Here is a 25,744-nt window from a genome sequence, read left to right as displayed (position 1 = left end):
TACGATTTCCTCCCAGATGTAGAGCTAATGATGGTAGGATGGTATCGTTTTACTGACAGAGCAACCCGGGTTTGATTCCAGACTCAGACACAGTGCTTCTTTCTTGATTAAGGTTTTCTGTAAATAGTTTAAAAACTAACACTCATGTTGTAGTCTTCACAATATAACCAAACTTCAATTTTTAAAAAGGTAATTTTAAGCTAAAAACTGGAGTCAAAGCTCTATAACAATTAATGGGTGTAATTGCATTACCACCTATTCGATCTATTGCCAGTGTTATCTCTTTTGGTCTCTGTTTGTCAGTTATGAATAGGTCATATTATCATAAAGGTCAGGTTATATTTAGGTCAAATCTGTCCATCAGATTTTGTATGTAAGCCATAACATTATAACCATTAAAGGTATCAACTGTAAGTAGGTGGTAATGGGACACTGTACAGAACCTATGGACTTGGTTAGTTGGTCAAAGGTCACGGTCTCAGACTGAGTTCAAATCTGGCCTTTATATTTTGTGTCCAGAGCAAAACTGAAAAAAACTGTTCAAGATATTGACTTTAAACTTGGATTATGCAGTACCTCGATGAAAGACTTCCTCGTCAAGTGTCATGCTTACTGATAAAAACGTAACAAAATTGGTTATAAGGACAAATATAATCTACGATATCAGTTGTTTGAAGTAGAATAGAGGACTAATTCAAGTAAGCAGTGATATCTAAAGTTGAAAATATGAGAGGAATGAAATGTCATAACGTGAGTTAATTTATATTTTTATCATAAATGTGATATAATGGACGTTCATATAATTATCAAATACAAGAAGAACACTAAATAGTATTGAATCTCTTTCTAGCTTATTACATTAAACATCTTTTTGGCTTCAGAATTGTTAAATTTACTTCTTCCATTTAATCACCGAAAACCTTTAAAACCAACCAAATACGGCACTGTTTCAGTTGCTACAGGTAGTATGGTACATGCTAGAGTGTACTTTCTACCTATACTGTGACTCGAGTTTTATACTGGCCTCAAGTTAAAGCCATCGTGCCTCGAAACTGTCTGAGTCATTATAGCCAGATGGCCCAACCAAATCGTGTTAACTTATCAATTTTTACCGGCTACCGCCCGCTTAGCTCAATAGGTAGATCGCAGATCTACGGATCTCGGGGTCGTGAGTTCGAGCCTTGGGCGAGGTGTATGTTCTCCGTGACGATTTGATAAAAGATATTGTGTCTGAAATCATTCGTCCTCCACCTCTGATTCATGTGGAGAAGATGGCAGTTACTTACGGAGAACAGGTTTGTACTGGTACAGAATCCAGGAACACTGGAAACTGCCCGCAGTTACATAAAGCCGGTCGGGCTTGCGGATGAGTTCCGGATTCCCCGGATTGCTCCGGATGTGTAAGGAAAAAAAATGGGTTTGGCGAATTTTTTTACGTTATACATCTCTAAATCAATCGTAACAGAACCATAATTAATCTTATTAGAACCGGAATAAAACCGTAATAGCTCGTATTATTTCACCACAGTGATTGTCTTCCGGACTGTTATGATCTTTTAAGATCAGTTACGATCTTTTCAGAACTGTAACGGATTTATTACGGGTTCCTTACGGATATATAATCCGTGGCAAAATTTTGAGCATGTTCAAAACTTTGCACCCTTGCCACCAGCTGCCCCCGATTTCTGAACGGATACACCGGATGACTTACGAATGAGTTAGGAGTTCTACGGATGCGTTACCGGTGCTGTCCGGAACTCATCCGCAAGCCCATCCGGAGCAGTGTGATTGTAGCTTAACTGAAATACTGTTGATAAACGGCGTTAATCCCAAAACAAACAAACAAACAAACAAAACAAGACTTTTGTTGTGAATAATAAAGTATTCGTCAACAGCTACGAACATGAAAGATATAAACATCTCGGAGGAGAAAATGTATTCTTTGAAATGAATGTGAAACTAGATCTTTTGTGATAAACTGTTAGTTGACACGAAATGATAGCTAAATTGTTCGTTGAAATGAAAACGAAACAAGACATATCATTAACGGCTTATTCACGGGTGTACATACCAGTCAGTTGCTGACACGAAATGAAGCTATTAACTGAACATTCATTTGCAATATGTGACTAAAATACAAAGCAATAGTAAATAATACAAATAGAATATTGAAAACAAACTCTCTTGGCAAGGAATTAAAATAATTATGTACGCAAAACATTGTATAGTGATACATCAAACCTCTATCTAGTAAATGTAATATGGAGAACAAAAAACAATGATAAGCGACACAATCTAACTTACGACATAGAAACAACTGAAGTTATAGATTTGGTACGAATGCACACAGACTTGTCAACCTGATTCTATTATCAGCAAAATATCTAGAATTGGGAAAGATATCAAAAAAGGAAATCCTATGGGAAATAATCAAACATGCTATCATATTTTAAATAGAAAGTATCAAACATGTTATGAAATTTTGAACAGACACCCATTACAAGTTCTTCGGTCTGGCAAAATCAGAAGCAATCTGCTCTGCCATGTGTTTTTGTACGATATACAGTTTTCAAAAGTAGTAATAAACAGAAGATATTTGTTTGCTTGTTTCAGTGTAAGCAAGGAGTAAACACCAGATGTTGCATGTATTTTTCACGAGAGACGTAGCCCCGCAGAAACATATAAAATCCAGTGTTCGCTAGTTAAAGATATTTTGAGCTTGCATGTAAATCAAAATAATCATGATTTTTAGTGATTATAACTAAAGTAGGTCCGTTTATTCTGAACAAATGAAGACTATATCTCGTCTATATAGTATCGTAATAATCTTTAAATGAAATTTTAGATGGTGATGAAGGTCGCCGTGATCTTTTTCGGGTTGATGTCATGTACCAACGCACAGGAGGTAACTGTCCAGCCAATAGCTACAAAAGACGATTGTATCTGTAGAGTTGAGGACACGGTCTGCTCTTGCACGCTTGTAATCGAGCATAAACTGACCATGATACTGGAGAAAGAAAAACAATTGGTGTATCCTGACAACGGCATTTTGAGGCTACGAGGCAAAGAAAACAACAATGCTCCATTGACACCTGAGCAAGTGTCACGAGTTCTGACGGCCGATGGACAAACTTCGCGCCTAGTCATTGCAATAAATGGTAGATTTCCTGGGCCAAGAATAGAGGTCTGGGAAGGTCAAACGTTAAATGTTACAATTATAAACACACTCCACACAGATAGCGTGACCGTTCACTTTCATGGATTACATCAGAGAAATACGCCATGGATGGATGGCGTCGCATTTGTTACTCAGTGTCCTATACTGCCTGGACAAACATTCGTGCATAGATTCAATGCATATCCGCCCGGAACAGCTATGTACCATGCACATATAGGAGACCAGAGAAGCATGGGGCTTTACGGACCTGTCATTGTTCGCCCGACAAAAAATCCGATCATTGAAGACAATGAAATCATCATATCACTTCAGGACTGGAATCATCTTATGGACCCAGAAACAGCATACAATAGAATGATAACTGAACAGTTTGATTTTCAGACATACGAGAAGATAAATACAACCTATTCTGTAGACGGTGGTCAGTTCAGCCGCTATGAGTTTCAGTCAGGCCTTGTAAATGGAAAAGGACGATTCTGGATGAATGAAAGTATAAATAACGGCGCACCTCTTGAACGTTTTAAAGTTCGTTCCGGTTCACTTTACCGAGTTAGAATAATTGGTGCAATGACGCTCTACCCGATGAGGGTTTATATATATGGTCATCGGCTAACACTAAGAACATCGGACGCATACAATGTTGACAGGGAAGCTGTACAGTCAATAATAGTACACCCAGGAGAAAGATACGACTTCTACTGGCAAGCTCCAGCAGCGAGTGAAGTCACTTCTAAAGAGTTATTATTAATTGCTGAAACAATAGAAACACCAGAGAGTCTTGGATTCTCCAAGTACCATGCAGCCGAAGCGGTTCTAGAGTTCGAAGATTTCACAGGTCCAACTCCTTCTCCTAATCCCCCAAATAGCAGACGGGAAACGTGCACTCCTTCATCGAAATGCCCTACATTCAACTGTCCTTACGAATATTACCCACCTGATGAAAACAGAGAATGTATAACATTTAATGAAGTCAACAACACTGATCCAAATCAAGATTACAAAGTTGTTCTAGGTTATCGTGTAGATGAGGAGTACTTTTTCAACTTTGCCTTTCCAGGACCTCAAGGAAATACACCAGGTTCGGTAAATGGACGAGAGTTCGTCCCACCAACAGTCTCACTTCTCACACAAGAAAATGAGTTGAACACACAATGTAATGACGACTGTGAGAGAGATGGAATATGTAAATGCACGTATATTCAGAAATTGAAATCCAATAAACTGGTTCAATTTGTTTTACTTAACTTAGGAAGTGGTTCGGGATGGTCACATCCCGTCCACTTGCATGGACATTCATTTTATGTCATGAAAATGGGTTTCGGCACGTACAACCAAACTACAGGAAATCTCACCGCTAATTCTAATGACATTAGCTGCACAGACAAATTTGGCTACTGCAGTTCTGCATCTTGGACGAATGGCAGCTGGGCAGGCGGCAATGTCCCGGGTTTAAATCGCCAACCACCACAGAAAGACACTATTATCGTTCCAACAGGTATGTAAATTTTGACCGCCACTATGTCATCTTGATTTTGTTACAAATTAGTCATTCATTTCAATAATTTTAGTATGCTAGACTGTACCAGTACTTTTTAACATACATTTTCAATATGTCCACATTTCTGAATAAATCTCGTGATATTTGAACAATTTTTCATCGATAATAAAGACGAGGTTTTAATGTACAAATTTGTTTGATCCACTGTTACTTCAAATATAAAATACTGTCACACAGAATAACAAAATTATTCTTTTTGTGAAAAGTTTAATCGAAATGCACATTTACATTTATACTAATTTTTGTGTGAATTATTTTTACCAATAAACATACCGTTGTCGTGGATACTTTAAAAATGCTTCTTCGGTGTCAATTAATGTTTTATCAGGACTCGTGTCTATTGCCCAGCTACGGATAATTTATCTGATAAGATGCGAGTTCACTAAGATACAGAACATGAGTGAAACTACAAACATGAAAACTAGTGCTTTTTAAACTTCCTGGTTTTATTTCAATGTTAATGTAAAAAGCTACTTAACTTGTTCACAGGTGTTTAAATGTCATCGTTTAAAGGAAAAAGATATGAGTGTATATCTCACATTCAGATATAATAAAACATGTTAAAACCGACATAGGATCTTGCAAATTCCATGTTTAAAGTGTTCGTCCAGACGGACCCAAAATGACAGTCTCCTGATGCCATTCCCCGACTGGTTAATATGTAGTTCATACACGCAACCAGTCGGAAAATCCCGAACTCGCATACGGAGAATACATAATCTTACGGAAATTACCGAATGACAGTAAGGGTTCATTACCTTAAATGAACATTTGAGTGATAAGTTTTGCACTTAATAATAATAATAACCCAAACTTCCTATGTCAGTAATTTAATAAAACAATGCTATTAAAAGAATTTTGTGCTTTTTCGAAAAATGAAATTACAAAGCTGAATTAAACAAGAAATTGTTTTCACCCAAAAACGTATGTCTCCCACCACATACCAGGCAGAAATTGCAAAATACCACATATTAAGGGCCGTTACACCACTGAAATCACTGAACCATAGCATACTGACGATATACATAACTAAACTTGGCAGTGTTAGCATCTTTGAAGTTTTGTGGAAGTAGGAGCACAGATTAAAGAATTTGACAAATCAAGGGTCACGACTCCACTGAAAATCATGACAGAACATGAAAGAACATAACAATAACATGCAAACCTACGCTTCACACTAATCATTTGTAATGTCTGGTGACATTAAGCCTAAATAGGACAAACCAAGCGCCATAAATCTGCTGAAAATTACTGATCCAAAACATACTGATGATATGTATGATTAAGCTTGGGACTGATACCTCTTTTAAGGTTTGGTGGAAATCTGCCCAATGGTGTAAGAGAATTTGCCAAATATCATTCAATTTGACAAATAAAGGGTCATCACTGCCCTAGAAATTACTGAACCAGAGCATGCGTACAATATGCATAATTAAACTTGACACTGATCACTCATGTAAGGTTTGGTGGAAATCCACCGGTTTATATAAGAGAAGTGGCTAAAACATAATAAACTTTGATGAATAAAGGACCATTAACTCTGCTGAAACTGGAACATGCCCATGTAGACTTGGCAATGGTCACTTTTGTTAAGTTTGGTGTAATTCCTCCTGGTTGTATCAGAGCAGTGGACCAGTCAAGAGAAAATAAGATAATCGAAGAAAAGTGCTGAAAATGAATGAACCGGAAAATGTATAGCTAGGCTTGGCACTCCTGTAAGGTTTGGTTGAAATCTCCCCATTGATATAAGAGAAGTGGCCAAAACATCATAACATTTGACGAATCAAGGGCCATAACTCCGCTGAAAATCATCGAACTAGAAAATGCCGACGATATGCACAAATAGGCTTTGGTTCCTTTGGTTTAACTAATTTCCTGTAAGTAAATAAGTAGAATATTGTTTACTGGCATTGCGTAGCCGTCAGATTCAACTCGGACAATCCCAATTACGGTATTAACCTTGCCCTGTTTATCCAGTGTAATAACTATGGACATGTTTGCAGGAGGATACGTAGTGATCCGATTCCGGTCGGATAACCCCGGAATGTGGTTTTTGCATTGTCATATTGACCTGCACAACACGAATGGTATGGGAATGGTTATTGACGAAGGAGAAACAAAACCACGCCCTCCTCAAGGATTCCCCACTTGCAGAAACTTTTTATACAATGGTAAGATTAAGTCATTCTTTAAAAGTGCCCGCTGTACACCGATCCAGAATTTAGAGGCGAAAAGATTGTGATTGTAAACAACAATACTGCCTAAGACTGTATCTACTAGAAAGACATTATTTACACATTTAATATTACTAATTTTACTAAATGAACATTTTCTGCAGTACACTGTTAAGAAACGTAACAAAGGAAAGGGTAGGAGGGAACGGATTCTAGTGGGTCAGTTGATCATTGTAAAGAAAGACATTTCAAAAGTGTGTCCTATGACTTACCAATAAATTGATTTTACCGGTTGAACTAGCACTAGGATGATACTATTAGCTTCAAAGAGTACATTTCTGCAATGGCTTTCTGACCAAGACAAGTTCCCATGCACATCTGTCATGTTTTACCCTGTCAGGATGGTCGATATTTTTTTACTTATATATGTGTTTCAGGAGTACGGTCAGTAATTCTGTCGAAAAATGTTTCTGTGGTTAGTCGAAAGAAGTCCAAAGTAAATAGATCCTAATTTTCACTTTTTTGCTCAAATTCTTATAGAACGAGTACTTTAACACACTTTCCACTCCTAGAATGCATTCTGCATGAAATGAGCTGGTTTCCATATTTATACACCCCATAAGGCAAGTTTTGCAGATCAAAACCGATAGCAGCAGTTTATTGTGCGGACAAAAGCAAATATGCGCCATTTTTAGGGAAGCGGACCACAAATGTCTTGCATTTCACTAGGAACTATTCAACCCCATACTTTCTTTTCAATTTTTCCATTAATTCATGATATATCTTTCATGGAAAATAGGTGTAGGAAATAGTGGTGTTCTATAAAGATACGTAAAGACGACTTGAAGTTGTTCTTTTTATATGAAAGAAAGAAGAATTTGAATTACTGGCCTTCAACTGTTACTATTGTATATATTATGCGATACATTCCCGACAATGACATTTGTCTCTTATTTGTTGTTGCAGGCAAAAAACCTGTAAGTGATGCCAAGATGAACAGCAGAATGTCCCACCTGACGCTTTTTGCACTTATCTTGGTGGTCAAGATATTCAAATAAGTGTGTAGCAATAAGATGTAATCCCCGAGGTATAAGGCTGAATGAATCCAGACCCGCCAAGTTGATAAAAACAGCACGCATAAATATTGTATATATTACGTTGATAATATTACTATTATGTGAGCTAATTGTATATCCATATCTTTTTTTTAAAACGTACCTAACTGTCTGGAGTTTTATTTCTTTCATCTGTGAATGAAATGTTTGCGGAATAGGAAAATGAGGGTATCAAAAAATGGTGGTCAGGTATATCAAAATTTATGTTCAAAGAATTCATATAAAAACTTGCATGGTTTAGACTTGGTAAATAGAGGTATCAATATATATTGGTATTCATCTAAAACATATTTACAGGAAATACTGACATATTTAGAACTTTGCGATTCAGGGACCGATATATATAATTAATATTTATCTACATGTACATGATATTTGTACTAGGAAATACTGACATGGATAAGACGTTTAGATAGAGAGATAGAAATATCAATCATTTTCTACTTCGTTTACATATTCAAAAATCATACTGATATAGTTTCAGACATTTTGAATGTAGGGACCAATACATCGATATTTACTAACATGTTTACTTTCAAAGTGTACATATAACTTAGTTTAGACTTTTTGAATGGAGGGACCAATATATCGATATTTACTAACATGTTTACCTTCAAAGTGTACATATAACTTAGTTTAGACTTTTCGAATAGAGAGACCAATGCATCAACATTTACCAACATATTTACCTACATGGTGTACATATCACATAGATTAGACTTTTTAAATAGAGACCAATATATCAATATATACATACAAAGTGTACATATGACATAGTTTTGACTTTTTGAATAGAGACATGAATACATGAATACATTGATATTTACTTACGAAGTTTAGACTTTTAATCCACTAAAATATCCATATTTTTCTACAATGTATATATATATTTGTAAGATACGCTGACATAACTTTAGCTTTTTAAATACATGTTACATTTTGTAACATGCTTTGTACCTGCTTAACAAAACAAAACATCGCAATCAATTAATTAATTTTACACGCAAGACTAAAGTAGAGTAAGCAACGGGAGGAAACAAAATAAAGTATGTTTTTGCATGTTAACATAATAAATGATATGATATTCTAGTTTATATCCTAATATTTTTTTTTTCGATAAAGATAGATAGATATATTTATTGCCTCCCCAGATTGAAGAGTACATATTATAACTTGGGCGACCTGTGGTTTTTTCCACCTAACGTTTTCTATTTTATTATATCACCGCCGGGAAAGCAGAAACATTGTTTCATCAGCTGCTTTGTTAACACTGGAACTTAATTTTAAATCATTTTCAAATAACCTAAACATAAAACAATCCGATTAAAATCACCTCCAATTAACGCTACACATAGGATCTGAAGAGGCAACCTATAAAGAGTCACCTTTAGACGACCTTTTCGCCAGCTAATCAGGGCCTTGCTTTCAACATTTTGAAAGTGAAAGTAGAAGTTAAAAAAGTATTTATCCTGGGATTTCAGTTTTTGATTATCACGGGTGTTTTGATATGTGATCTTAATAAATATTGGAATTCTTATGTAATTCTTATGACGACATTTTCATGATTGCGCCCTCGTGTTTTGTTTTGCGAAGAAATAAAATAATAAAGCAAAAAGACACATAAGGCGGAGTCCATGCATCGAAAATTATTCATTGCTCAGTTTTAAACTTTCGCATTTTTTCAAAGCATTTTGTATAACTTCGTCAATAAACGCCATTTTGAAGATTAATCCAAACGCAGGTTGAAAGAAGTCGTCAAATTAGTTCAAATAAAAATAGATTCAATAGATTGGTGGAATACCAAATTTGGAAGTACGATTATTTAGAAAGGTTAATTTGAATGGGCCGCCATCAGATCTTACATTCAGAACGAACGAGTACTTTAGCTAGACTGGTTTACAAAATGTATATTGCACAAAAGGAAATAAGTTGATGAAACTGCATAAAGTATAAGTATATAACATTTTTACCTAAAATTGTTATAAAACTCGAGACTCAATTTGGATGACATAGGTAAACGCAGTGAATTATGTCGGCTAAATGACGTGCATTCGGTAACTGTACAGCCAAGAAGCTTCTGTAGACGACTGTACCTGTGAAAAGATGATTCAGTATGATCATGCATACTTGCAATGGAACATAAAATGATCTCCCCGAGCATGAGATAAGAGATAACAAATCTTATCCAAAACCTTTGCCACAAATCATTACTATAAATAGAACTTTTTAGGGTCCAACAATTGAGGTTTGTGGATATGACATCAACAAAACAATTAACATGATACATAGGGGTTAAATACAGTTATTTTTTCATTGCGATTTAGCGAAAAAAGACGTAAGTTACAATGGTCCGATATTAGGCCTACTTAGGATTGAAATCTCGTGTGTGGTTCCCAATTTGACCGGTGTAAAATTTCAATATTTGTCCAAACTGAGGCCGTCGTCCTGCCAAAACTACTGAACGAAATCGGCTGCGTATCATCTATATTTGCAGCTCAAAAGCGACATATACAGTTAATTTGTTCATTCCAGAGCGAAAAAGACCTTAGTCATGAATCTTATTCTGATATTATTTAGGCTGCAGTTCTTACTTTTTCCATGGTATGTTTTCAAGATTTCTCAAAAATGTAGACCGTCATCCTGACCCAACTACTGAACAAATTCGGCAGCGCAGCACCTCTAATTGATTGAAAAACACTACTGTCACAGAGGCCCGATGTTACTATGGCTTGTAATATCGTGTGCGGTTCTCACCTTTTTGTGGTTAAAATTTCAATTTTTGTCCAAATTGAGATCGTCTTCCTGTCCTCACTACTGAGCTAATGCGACTGTGCAGCACATCTAGGTGCAGCCCACAAGCTACACAGCAATCGAGCAAAAAGTACTTTCACCACAGAGGCCAGATATTACTAAGGCTTTTAATATCGTGTACGGCTCTCACTTTGTTTGGGGTAAAATTTTACGTTTTGTCCAAATTCAGATCGTCCTTCTGCCCTAACTACTAAACAATATCGGCTACACTTGTTATTGCAGTGCACAAGCTAAATACACAGATATTTTTTCATTGAAATTAATTGAGCGAAAAACACTTCAGTCATAGTGGCCCCATATCACTAAAAATGTAATATCGTGTGCGGTTCTCACTTTGTCCAGCGTAAAACTTCATGTATTTACATACTGATACCGTCATCCTGCGCTAACTACTGAACGTCATAGGAAGCGAAGCACCTCTAATTACAGTTTACAAGCTAAATACACAGTCGTTTTTTTTTTCTTTTCAATTGAGTGAAAAGCGCATAAGTCACAGTGGTCCGATACTTATAAGGCCTATAATATCGTGTGCGGTTCTCACTTTATTGGGTGTAACAGTTTTCGTCCATATTCCGGGATAGAGTTTCTTTCTCAGGCCTTAACTACTAACGAATTCTGCGGCGCAGTGCCTCTATTTGCAGTTCACAAGTTAAATACACAGTTAATTTATCATTGCAATTGAGCTGAAAACACTTTAGTCACAGTGGCCCAATATTGCTAAAACTTATGCTATTGTGTGCGGTTTCTCACTTTGTCCGGTGGAAAATTTCATTTTTTTTTGTTCAAATTTAAACCGACATAATGTCCTTACTAGCGAAATAATTCGGAAGCTAATTACTTCTAACTGCAGTTCACAACCAAAGTACACCGTTATTTGTTGAATGCAAATGCATATAAAACACCAATCTCTTCTATATAGAAAACGTAAAATGTACCCGGGCAATAATTTGCTGTATTTAACATGATGTTGCCCACAAATGCAAATGTGTATTATAATGCAAAAGGTGTTATTGGAAAAACATAGGACAAGCTAAACGGAGATACCTTTGAATTGTCGCTAAACGAAAGAGAAAGGTCACGACAACCTTATGAGTGTAATGCTTTCATAATCATGGATGTAAATTGATGATTGTAATGTTTTAAATGATGGCGGAATTGTCTTTATGCAAAACAAACTCTACTAGACCCTGATTTATAAAGACAGTCCACAGTCTGTCAGTAACTATTAATTGAACGTTTGAATACACGAGGGACACTGATGCAAATGTGGAAATCGAAGAAGTAATGTTTTTGACAAATGATATACAATAAGTTTACATGGCCATATGTCAACTCTAAAGGACCATTGTCGTTTCAGTACGTTTGATTAGCATGATGCTGCTCACAAGTGTCAACATGCATTTTAATGTTAAAGGTGTCATTTGAAAGAACAAGACATAGGATAGACGGACATACCTTTAATTTCTCGCTAAGCAAACGGAAAAGCACAGGAAAACCTCATGAGAAGAGATCACTTATTAATTACATCCACGACCGTATATTGATGATCGTTGTCTTCTTATAAGTAAAGGAATTTGACCTAATTGAATACAAGTTATAACTAGGCCTGTTTCACAGAAATGTCAAAGACAGGCCAGAACTATCAACGGAAGGTCAGAATGCAACGACGACTCTGTAAGCAAAACATACAGGAAAATTAAAATTGCAAATCATTGGGTCAAAGTATTGTAAACTGGAAAAATTACACAATATGCATTGATACCATCGTGGGGAAATCATAAAACAAATCAAAATTAGAAGAATGTCAGCTGCTTTATCACATGCACTTATTTTTTTTTTCTTTTGGATTCCCTGCACAAACTTCTAAACGAAATCGGTACCGCTGCACTTGTAATTGAGTATACGAGGAATAAATACAGTCATTTTTCATTGCAATTCAGGTAAAAACATTAGAGTCACAGTTACCCGATATATCAAAGGTTTCTAATACCGTGTGCGGTTTTTGTAAAATTTCAATTTTGTCCTACTTGAACCGTCATCCTACCGTAACTAGAGATCGAATTCGACAGCGAAGGCCTCTTCTTGTAGTTCTCAAGCTAAATACACATTTATTCGTTAATTTAATTGCAAATAAGCGAAAAACAAAGTAGCTCATATTACTAAGGCGTGTGCGTTCATTTTTTCTCTGATGTAAAATGTCAGTTATTTTAAAATTAAGACCATCATCCTGCCCTAACCACTGAACTTATTCTGAGGCGTTCCTCCTCTATTTAGTTCACAAGCTAAATATGTGATCCATATACCACTTAAGGCAGGTAGGAAACGCGTGCAAATCACATTACAAACCTGTTTTAATCCCGGGCTACTGTGACTTATGTATTTGTCCCTCTCTAATATTGAAGACATATCTGTAATTTTAATACTGTGATCTACAATTTGAGGGGTTTCACAGAGTGACGGTATCAATTTGAGTAAAATTTATTATTTACAGAGCAAATAGCAAGAAGCGGCGTGCAGATCGCATTTCAAGCCTGTTTTAATCCCGGGCTACTGTGACTTATGTGTTTGTCCCTCTCTATTATTGAAAATATATCTTTAAAATCAATAGTGTGATATATAATTTGAGGGGTTACACTGCCGATTCGGTTCATTGGTTAAGGCAGGGTGACGGTATCAATTTGAGTAAAATTTAATATTTTCAAAGCAAATGTCATTATACGTACGTTAACTGCATGGATACGAAAAACAAAACTCATCCGTATAGGGCTCAATGCAGATGAGGACCTCATATTACGATGTTACAAGCCTTAGTAATTCGGACTAGATTTAGCTTTCGCAGAACGCATCCGTATACGACTCAATGCAGATAGGAACCGCGTGCAAATCGCATTACAAACCTGTTTTAATCCCGGGCTACTGTGACTTATATGTTTGTCCCTCTCTAATATTGAAGATATATCTTTGAAATTAAATATTGTGATCTACAGTTTGAGGGGTTTCACTGCCGATTCGGTTCATTGGTTAGGGCAGGGTGACGGTATAAATTTAAATAAAAATTCAATTTTTACAGAGCAAATAGTAGGAAACCGCGTGCAAATCGCATTACAGGACTGTTTTAATCCCGGGCTACTGTGACTTATGTGTTTGTCCCTCTCTATTATTGAAGATATATCTTTAAAATCAACATTGTGATCTACAATATGAGGGGTTTTACCGCCGATTCGGTTCATATGTTAGGGTAGGGTGACGGTATCAATATGAGTAAAATTTAATATTCACAGAGCAAGTAGTAAGAAACGGCGTGCATATCGCATTACAGGACTGTTTGAATCCCGGGCAGCTGTGACTTATTTGTTTGTCCCTCTCTATTATTGAAGATATATAAAATATTGTGATCTACAATATGAGGGGTTTCACCGCCGATTCGGTTCATATGTTAGGACAGGGTGACGGTGTCAATTTGAGTAAATTTTAATATTTTCAGAGCAAATGTTATTATACGTACGTTAACTGCATACATATGAAAAATATATGGTACTGGGTGATTTCATTCAGCTTTCACAAAACTCATCCGTATATATAGGACTCAACGCAAATGAGGACCTCATATAACGATGTTACAAGCCTTAGTACTTCAAGCTAGATTTAGCGTTCGCAAAACGCATCCGTATACGACTCAACGCAGGTAGGAACCGCGTGCAAGTCGCATTACAAGCCTGTTTTAATCCCGGGCTACTGTGACTTATGTGTTTGTCCCTCTCTAATATTGAAGATATATCTTTGAAAGTGATATTGTGATCTACAATTTGAGGGGTTTCACTGCCGATTCGGTTCATTGGTTAGGGCAGGGTGACGGTATCAATTTGAGTATTTACAGAGCAAATAGTAGGAAACCGCGTGCAAATTGCATTACAATCCTATTTTAATCCCGGGCTACCGTGACTTATGTGTTTGTTCCTCTCTATTATTGAAGATATATCTTTAAAAGTAATATACTGATGTACATACAATTTGATTCACCGTCGATTCGGTTCATTGGTTAGGGCAACAAGACGGTATCAAGTTGAGTAAGATTTAATATTTTCAGAGCAAATAGTAAGAAACGGCGAGCAAATTGCATTACAAGCCTGTGTAAATCCCCAGCTGTGATTTATGTATTTGTCCCTCTCTATTATTGAAGATATATCTTTACCATCAATATTGTGATCTACAGTTTGAGGGCATTCACCGCCGATTCGGTTCACTGGTTAGGGCATGGTGACGGTATCAATTTGAGTAAAATTTAAAAGTTTCAGAGCAAATGTCATTATACGTACGTTTTCTGCATGCATTAATTTGTCATCCTATCATAACCACTGAACTACTGCGGTGGCGAAGAATCTCTAATTGATATCATAAACCAAATACACATGTTTTTCTTCATTGCAAATTAGCAACAACAAAAAACCTTAATCATGATAGCCCAATATTACTAAGGCTTGAACTATCATATGCGGTTCTCACTTTCTCTGTATAAAATTTCAATTTTTCCAGAAACTAAGACCGCTATCCTCGCCTAATACTGACACTCGCAGCACCTCTAACTACAGCTGACAAGCTAAATGTAAAGTTGTTTTTCTTTATCGCAGTTGAGTGAAAAACATTTCAGTCACAGAGATCCGATATTACTAAGACTTGTTCCCACTTTGCTCGAGGACCAATTTCATCGTTTGTCCAAATTGCAACCGTCGTCCTGTCCTAACTGTTGAATGAAGTCTACAGCGCAGCACCTCTTACTCTTACTGCAATTAAGGTAGATCTGCACGTTCGGATCGAATTCTTTCTACAATGTAGATTTTGATTAAACTCTGATTTTTCAAAACTTCAGAATATACTTAGAAAATTCAGCAAATAAAAATGATAGGGGCGTGTGCTTGATTTTTTGCTAGACTGATTTGAAAAATTTGGACCTCACACAATTTTTCATAATGGGAGTCTATAGGAAAATCACAACTTTTGTTACATTTTTGAGAGTAGAAATTTTCCTACAATGTAGATTTTAATGAAACTTCTCACAGTCGTAAAGAAACATATGGCCTATCATGTGGTGAAATAAAATGTATAGGTCTGTGTGCTTATTTTTGAGATATTTGACCATGATTAAAGTGAACTGCACATTTCAAACTAATTTTATGACATTATTTTGAATTATTTAACGTGTCAGGGGTTTTAATATCATATTTTAATTTCAGAGAAATAGTAACAGTGCCATTGTAATAAATTTACTTACAGGTTGCCAATAATTCATAAAATGATTTTCATATTCGTACGCCGAATCCAGGCTTTATTCTACGTTTTCCGGATAAATGACGTAACGCCATCACTTCCGGTTTATCAAACGTGCAGAACTACCTTAACACGCTTAATACATAGTTATTTTTTCATTGCAATTGAGCGAAACCACTAGTCAATTTTCCCGATATTACTAAGGCCTGTAATATCGTGTGGGTTCTCGCTTTGTCAGGTGTAAATTTAACTTCTTTTCCATATTGAGACCGTCATCCTGTCCTTACATGAGAAAATAATCGGCAGCGAAGCACTGCTAATTGCAGTTCGCAAGCTAAATACACAGATATTTACTCATTGCAACTGAGCAAAAAACATTTAAGTCACAGTGGGCCAATATTACTAAAAATTGAAATATCGTGTACGGTTCTCACATTGTCCGGTGTAAATACACAATTATTTTTCCAGTGCAATGAAGCAAAAACACTGTAGTCACAGTTATCCGATAATACTATGGCTTGTAATACCGTGTGCGGTTCTCACATTGCCCGATGCAAAATTTCATTTTTCCTGCCCTAACTACTGAACAAATTTGGAAGGACACACCTTAGTTACAGTGGAAAGATATTACTAAGGCTTGTAATATCATTTGCAGTTCTCAGTTTGTCCGGGGTACAATTTCACATTTTGTCCAAATGTAGACCGTCATCCAGCCCTAACTTGTGATTGAGTTCGGCAGCAAGGACTCTCTAATGTAAATTGCAGTTCACAATCTCAATACACAGTTATTTATACATTGGAATTGAGAAAAAACAAACACTTTAGTCACAGTGGCCCAATATTACTCGCTTTCTTTTGTGTATTTTTTCTCTCTAAATTAAGACTGTTTTCCCGCCCAAACTACTGAAACAATTCGGCAATGCTACATCGCTAATTGCAGTTCACAGTCTACTACACAGTTATTTATTCATTGCAATTTAGCGAAAACAGCTAAGTCAAATTGGCTGAACACTATAATATCGTTTGAGGTTCTCACTTTCTCCGGGGTAAAATTTCAAATTTTTGTCCAAACTGAGACCGTCATCCTGCCCTAACTACTGAACGAAATCGGCAGCAAAGTACCTCTAAATACAAAGTTATTCTTTTATTGCAGTTGAGCAAAAACACTGTACTCACAGTAGCCTGATATTTCCAAGACTTGTAATATCGGATCTCATTGTCCGGTGTAAATTTTCAATTTTTGTCTAAACTCAGACCGTCATCTTTCCCTGACTGCTGAGCAAAATCGCCAGCATTACACCTCTAACTAAATACACAATTATTTGTTCAATTCAGTTGAGCGTTGAACATTGTTGTTTTTTTTTTTCAAAATTGAGACATACTGCCCTAACTGCAAGACGAATTCGGTAATGCAGCACCTCTAATTGCAGTTCACAAGCTTAATACACACGTAATTTTACGTAGCAATTCAGCAAAAAATACTTTAGGCAGTCACCCAATATTTCTAATGCTTGTAATATCGTGCTCAGTTTTACCTTCTGCAGCGTCATCCTTCATCCCGCCCTCACATCTGAACGAATTTGGTTATGCAGCACTTCTAATTGCCTTTCCATGCTGAATATACATTCAATTTTTCATTGCAATTGAGCAAAAAAAAAAACACTTAAGTCTCGGTGGCTTGATATTACTAAGGCTTTTAATGTCGTGTGTGAATCTCATTTTGTCCGGAGTAAAATCCCAACTCTTCCAAATTTAGACTGTCATCCTGCCCTAACTACTTAAAAAAATCGGAAGCACAGTACCTCAAATAGCAGTTCACAACCTATAAATACAGTTATCTTTTCATTGCAATTGAGAAAAATCACCTAAGCCATAGTGTCCCGATATAACTAAGGCATGTAACAACGTGTACGGTTCTCTCTTTCTCCGGTGTAAACCCTCAGCTTTGTCCAAATTTAGACCGTCATTCTGCCATTACAGCTTAATGAATTCGGCACCAAAACACTGTTAATTGCAGTTCACAAGCTTAATACACATATTTTTGTTCATTGCGAATGAGCAAAAAGCAAGTGTCTCTCGATATTACTTAGGCCTATATCTTGGACGGGTCTCAATTTGTCCGGGGTAAAATTTCAAGTTTGTACAAATTGATACCGTCATCCTGCCCTAAGTAGTGAACCAATTCGCCAGCGCAGAACCTCTAATTGCATTTCACAAGCTAAACACACAGTTATTTTTACATTGCAATTGAGAGAAAAACACTTTATTTAAGGCAGCCTGATATTACTAAGGCATGTTACATCGTATGCAGATCTCACTGTCCGGTGTCTAATTTCATTCTTTTTTCAACGCGAGACCGTCATCCTGTCGTAACTACTGAACGAATTTGTCAGCCCAGCACCTCTTATTGCAGTTCACAAGCTTAATACACACTTCGTTTACATTGCAATTGAGCGAATGTTTTAGTCACAGTGGCCCAATATCATTAAGGCTTGTAATATCATGTGAGGTTCTCTGGTGTAAAATTTCAATTTTTGACCGCATTTAGACCGTCATCCTGTCCCTAATAATGAACGAATTCGACAGAGCAGCATCTCTAATTGCAGGTCACGAGCTAAATACGCAATTATTTGTTAATTCCAGTTTAGCGAAAAACACGTTAGTCACAGTGGATTAGTATAGCCAAGGCTTCTAATATCGTGTGCGATTCTCAAATTGTCCAGTGAAAAAAATCATTTTTGTCCAAACTGAAACTATGTTCGTGCCCTGACAAAAGAACGAATGCGGCAGCGAAACTACTTCAAATGCAGCTCTAAAGCTTAATACACAATTATTTGTTCTTCGCAATTGAGCCAAAACCACTTGAGGCTGGGGATTTTTGTCCAAACTGAGACCGTCACCCTGCTTTAACTTCTTAACAAATTAGGCGAAAGAGTACATCTAATTGCAGTTCAAAAAACTAAATACACATATTTGTTCATTGTGATTGTGTGAACATAGTGGCCTGATATTACTAAGGTTGTAATATCGTGTGCAGTTCTCACTCTGTCTGGTATAAAATCTCAAAATATGTCCAAATTTAAACTGTCATCCTGCCCTAATTATTGAACGAATGCAGCAGTGCAGCACCTCTAATTTCAGTTCAAAAGCTAAATACACAGTAGATTTGTCATAGCAAATAAGCGTAAAACACCTAAGTCATAGCTGATTTTGCTAAAACGTGTGATGTCGTATGCGTTTCTCACTCTGTCAGGTGGAAAATTTCAAGTTTACTCAAAATTGAAACCCTCATTCTGTACTAACTGCTGTATGAATTTGGCAGGGTAGCGTCTCTAATTGCACATCACAAGCTAAATATACAATACTTTTTTTCATTGAAAATTAGCGAAAAACACCTGGGTCATAGAGGCCGGTATTCATAAGGCCTGCAATAGCATTTGCGGTTCTCACTTTGTCTGGGGTATAATATCAAGTTTTATCCGAATTGATAACGAAATCCAGCCGTTACTAGTAAGCGAATTTATCAGCGAGGCACCTCTTATTGTACAAATCAGGCTAAATACAACGTTATTTTTCATTGAAACTAAGGGCACAGTGGTCCGATATTTCTAAGACTTCTTATATCGTGTGCGGCTCTCACTGTCCGGTGTGAAATTTCAATTTATTTTTAAAATTGAGACCGTTATCTTGCTCTTACTACTGAACAAATTCGGAAGCGCAGTATCTCTAATTGCAACCCATAGAAACACACAGTTATTGTTACCTTGCAGTTGAGCTCTATGAGTAGTGTTCACGGAACCTAAACACTGCTCTATGAGTTATATTCCGAACTGTGAGTACTGCTCTATAAATAGTGTTCACGGAACTACAATTATCGCTCTATGAGTAGTGTTCACGGAACCGTGAGCAATACTGACTGAGTAGTGTTCACTGAGCTGTGAGTACTGCTCTGTGAGTAGTGTTCACGGAAATGTAAGTACCGCTCTATGAGTAGTGTTCACGGAATCGTGAGCAATACTGACTAAGTAGTGTTCACGGAACTGTGATTACCGCTCTATGTGTAGTGTTCACGGAACTGTGAGTACCGCTCTATGAGTAGTGATCACGGAACCGTGAGCAATACTGATTCAGAAGTGTTCACTGAACTGTATGTACCGCTCTATGAGTAGTGTTCACGGAACTGTGAATACTGCTCTATGAGTAGTGTTCACGGAACTGTGATAACCGCTCTATGAGTAGTGTTCACGGAACTGTAAGTACCGCTCTATGAGTAGTGTTCACGGAACTGAGATAACCGTCTATGAGTTATGTTCATGGAACTGCGAGCAATACTGACTGAGTAGTGTTCACTGATCTGTGAGTACTGCTCTATGAGTAGTGTTCACAGAACCGTGAGCAATACTGACTAGGTAGAGATCACTGAACTGTGAGTACTGCTCTATGAGTATTGTTCACGGAACTGTGATAACCGCTCTATGAGTATTGTTCACGGAACTGTGAGTACCGCTCTATGAGTAGTGTTCACGGAACCGTGAGCAATAATGACTGAGTAGTATTCACTGAACTGTGAGTACCGCTCTATGTGTAGTGTTCACGGAACCGTGAGCAATAATGACTGAGTAGTATTCACTGAACTGTGAGTACCGCTCTATGTGTAGTGTTCACGGAACTGAGATAACCGTCTATGAGTTATGTTCATGGAACTGTGAGTACCACTCTATGAGTAGTGTTCACTGAACTGTGAGGACTGCTCTATGAGTAGTGTTCACGGAACTGAGATTACCGTCTATGAGTTATGTTGATGGAACTGTATCTACCGCTCTATGTGTGGTGTTCACGGAACCGTCAGCAACACTGACTAAATAGTGTTCACTGAACTGTGAGTACCGCTCTATGAGTAGTGTTCAAGGCACTGTGAGAACTGCTCTATGATTAGTGTTTATTGAACTGTGAGTACCACTCTATGAGTAATGTTCACGGAACTGTGAGTACCCCTCTATGTACTGTTCACGGCACTGTGAGTACTGCTCTATGAGTAGTGTTCACGGAACTGTGAGTACCGCTTTATGTGTAGTGTACACGGAATTGAGATAACCGTATATGAGTTATGTTCACGGAACTGTGAGTACTGCTCTATGAGTAGTGTTCACGGAACTGTGAGTACCGCTTTATGTGTAGTGTACACGGAATTGAGATAACCGTATATGAGTTATGTTCACGGAACTGTGAGTACCGCTCTATGTGTAGTGTTCACGGAACTGAGATAACCGTCTATGAGTTATGTTCATGGAACTGTGAGTACCACTCTATGAGTAGTGTTCACTGGACTGTGAGAACTGCTCTATGAGTAGTGTTCACGAAACTGAGATTACCGTCTATGAGTTATGTTCATTGAACTGTAACTACCGCTCTATGAATATTGTTCACGGAACCGTCAGCAACACTGACTAAATAGTGTTCACAGAACTGTGAGTACCGCCCTATGAGTAGTTTTCAAGGCATCGTGAGAACTGCTCTATGAATAGTGTTTATTGAACTGTGAGTACCACTCAATGAGTAGTGTTCGCGGAACTGTAAGTACCGCTCTATGAGTAGTGTTCACGGAACTGTGAGTACCGCTCTATGAGTAGTGTTCACGGAACTGTAAGTACCGCTCTATGAGTAGTGTTCACATACCTTTGAGTACCTCTCTACTGTATGAGTAGTGTTCACGGAACTGTGAGTACCGCTCTATGAGTTATGTTCACGGAACTGTGAGTACCGCTCTACTGTATGAGTAGTGTTCACGGCAATGTGACAAAATAATGTGCGTATTCTCCATTTTATTTTATATCTTTGTCGAAGGTTTTGTACTTTTGAAAGTTATGAAACAATCCGACGTATATGTCCAATTGGCGGACATACAGATAGACTAAGTAACGGACAAATGGAGAGCATACTGTCTCCTGTCTATATACTAAGTTGCGGGAAAGAATATGCTTTATAAGTTATCACATGATCAATTGAGCCGCACCATGAGTAAACCAACATAGTGCGTTTGCGACCAGCATGGATCCAGACCAGCCTGCGCATCCGCGCAGTCCTGTCAGGATCCATGCTGTTCGCTTTCAAAGCCTATTGCAATTAGAGAAACCATTAGAGAACAGCATGGATCCTGAAGGCGCAGGCTAGTCTGGATTCATGCTGGTCGCAAACGTACTATGTTGGTTTTCACATGGCGCGGCTCAATTCTTTGTTATAGATTTTGATTTTTTAATAACTGCAACAGAAACGTTCATATCTTCTAAAACACGTGCCATGGATTAAGATTTTCAGCATTGTAACAGAGAAACCAGATTCGAGGAGCTTAAGGGTCATATCTGACCCAGGCGCTCCGTATACAACACATGAAGGTAACAAGGTAACAAGCTAACATCTCATATACCAAGTTTCATGAAATATATCTTGTACTTTACACTTGGCCATTTTTCTTCATTTTTTATTAGTTGTTGCCATGGCAACAAAATAAAAATATTGTATAATATCATCTATACGCATTTCAAGTTTCAAGAAAATCAATATTATACATAAAAGGTTATCGTTGGATCAAGCTTTGTGTAAATGATGGGTTGACAGGGGCAAACCGTAAGTCCCTTCCATGTCAGACAGAAATGTGACATCGCTAGGGACATCGTGCTGTCGATGTCGCACGGTGGTCACGGATGACACCGCCGGCATCAGATCACATTGTTCACTTGTAAACGTTTTCTGCTTTTACATGCAACTTGCAAAACGCTCAGAAAAAATAATTGTTTAAAATGCAAAAGAACACAACAACTTGCATGACGCACGCAACAGTTCGCAAACAAACCAAGTTACACCTGACCAATCAGAGACAATTAGAACTTTAATTAAATATATCTGCCGTTTTTAAACATCTACTTTAACAAGTTTAACAATGTGCTAACATTTTCATAAACATGGCAGAATGTAGTATGGTTATAAATAATTATTTGTCTATGTATACACTAACGAGATATGAAAACGCAACAAACATATGCCTGAATATATTTTTTACTACAAAAAGCATCACCTTAAAATGTTCAACACATACACGTATCGATACTCGCTACCCATTGTGTAATAATGGAGAATGTAATCATAGTTATATTTTTCACATGCAATGTTGGTAAGTCGCTGATTAAATTGATACCCAATTTATGAGTGTTGTTTTATTAGTTATTCTAATAAAGCCCAACAAACATGTTGTTCATATCTCGTCAGTGTATATGCCGCATGTGCTATTTGAATTGTATATTTAGCAAAAATTATATAACTGTTACCTTCTCCGCCTAGATGTAGAATATTTGTCATTAAGCTTCGTGTATTGTTTTGTTAATATCACTGCTCATATTATTATCCTAATGGAATGATATATAATAATAATTAACTAAATAACATATTTATTAAGCCACTCGCTGTTTGGTCTTCACCAGAATGCTTTGGTCACTTGTTTATAATTTTATGCATACTTCTACAAAAATAAATTCAAGCCATATAGTGCATATATTTTACTGCGGAACTAGCACTTTTGGAACATTTTTTTCTAGATATTTTAAATGCCGCGACTTGAGAAGACGCACTTTGTATACCCCCGCCCCGCCACACCTTTGTTCATTTTGGTCTGGCTATCTGTCAACTATTTGGTTTCCGATCAAATACTAGAGGATGGTATTCTTTTGAGGACCGGCAGGTCAGTTTCCAGCGACCTCGAGACAGAAAATGATTTTCGCTCAATAACTAAAATTCATTTAACCTACTGCCTTCAAATTTTATAGAGATATTGCCTGTGGTTAGCAGGTATTAATAATAATAATAATAATAATAATAATGACATTTTAAAGAAGGTAACATAATTATATATAGGATAATAATTTGTTTCAGTATAAGATTCAAATATCTTTCACGAGCGAAAACCAGATGCAATATTTACACGAGTGGCATATAGTCAAGAGTGAAAACGTAAGATAATTATGATGTTCATGAGTAAACGATATTTTGAAAAACAAATTTTCTTTTTATCTCATATTTTGACTAAATTCACCCATTTCATAGTTTCTTACCCGTGAAAAAAAAACATTTTTGATAGTTTTCACTATTAAAATACCAAATATATTTCACTCCAATATTTCGATAATTCACTGAAAAACCTGTAATAAAAGGTCATATCACAATTCTAAAACATATTACAAATCTTCAATGAGGCCTACAGTTCAACATTTTTGATCGATGTACGAAAACGTCAAACCACTTAGATAAACAGTAACATACACAATAAATAAAGATGAAGAAGGCATTTACAGAGAAGTTGCAGCATAGGTAACCGCTTTGTTTGATATGTCAGTAGGTCAAACTTCAATGACAGTTTCGGCTTAAAATCTAAGGAACACTTGCGCCTTCTTCGTTTTAACTTTATGAAAATATAATATTCTGTGCTAATATTTTGGGGGCCATTAGATCAAAGGTCACATCAACTATCCTGCTATTTCTGTTATATTTGAACAAAAATTCATTCACAGCTAGTATCGAATGCAACTGTCGATCTGAACTCCATGAGCGTAGTTTGTTTTCAGGCACTTGCTGGCGAACGATATACAGTTTTTGTATCATCACATCTACAGCCCTGATTAACCTTAAACAAACTTTTGTTGGTACGTAGATTAGATATAGAAAATCGTTTATGTAAAATGTGTGATCTAAACGCAACAGAATCTGGATATAATCATTTCATGCTCTATATTTACTTTCCTTGATCATATTTAATCCTTTAATGTTCTTGTCGAAGAAACAACTAAAAACTAATTGTATGACGCTTCTGAAATTCGCAAGAATATCCCAGAAATTTTGATTGTTGATAAAATGTATTTGTAATACTACACCTTATGTGCATAATCTATAGTTGGCCAAATGCAAGCCTGTTCTCTTCTGTTCTGTTTTGCAAACCATGCCAACAAGTTTTCCGAAATAACAGGCTGGCTTGGGTAAGAGGACGTCCGCATTTCACAGTTTATTTTCAAGCGCGAGTACATATTACACGGACAGTTTGAGTAATTAATGCACGTTATGCGCGAGGTGTAATTCCTATTATGGCACTAGCTGGTAATTATTTCCTTTATTCTAGATTTATCATTTAAGATGATTTAAAACAACCCCAACAAAATATTAATTAAAAGCTGAGAGAGTGAATTCCGGCCTGTACGACAACAAAGAAATAAAAGAATATTTTAAATTACCAGGAAAGTACTGCTATATTTCTTAAGATGGCTTGGAAACTTAGTTACTGAAAGATAATGATTAATATGGAAAGCTGTTGGACTTTGTTGTCATTACTAATTTTTCCATTCAAAATTGAAAAGCATGTGTCATCGGGTTTGAAGGTAAACTGTCTTAAAAAAGCTTTGTACAGTGCAACCTCTGTAGAGCAACACCCTTTGGGAGATACAAATATTGACTGTTATGTAGAGGTTGTTGTTCTGGTGAGGTAAATTTGATAGTATATTTCAGCTTAGAGAAAATTTGATGATTTTGTTATGGAGAGGTTTTGCTTAAGTGAGGGCCGCTCTGGAGAGGTGGTACTGTATAAGCGGTCGCTCAGTACAATTTC

The 25,744-nt window shown here is 36.8% G+C and overlaps 1 protein-coding gene across 1 annotated transcript; it reads left to right on the top strand.

Moving 5' to 3' along the window:
* Positions 1 to 568: 568 nt before the first annotated feature.
* On the top strand, positions 569 to 8,137 carry LOC123530385 (uncharacterized). Its single transcript, XM_045311156.2, has 4 exons — positions 569 to 750; positions 2,846 to 4,673; positions 6,740 to 6,907; positions 7,877 to 8,137. The coding sequence occupies exons 1-4, from the start codon at positions 727 to 729 to the stop codon at positions 7,966 to 7,968; spliced, it is 2,112 nt and encodes a 703-aa protein (XP_045167091.2). The 5' UTR covers positions 569 to 726; the 3' UTR covers positions 7,969 to 8,137.
* Positions 8,138 to 25,744: the final 17,607 nt, after the last annotated feature.

Source organism: Mercenaria mercenaria, chromosome 13, assembly GCF_021730395.1.
Source record: "Mercenaria mercenaria strain notata chromosome 13, MADL_Memer_1, whole genome shotgun sequence".
In the NCBI taxonomy this organism is placed as follows: Eukaryota; Metazoa; Mollusca; class Bivalvia; order Venerida; family Veneridae; genus Mercenaria; species Mercenaria mercenaria.
The sequence above is the reverse complement of the archived record's forward strand: the minus strand, read 5'-3'. Positions and strand labels throughout refer to the sequence as shown.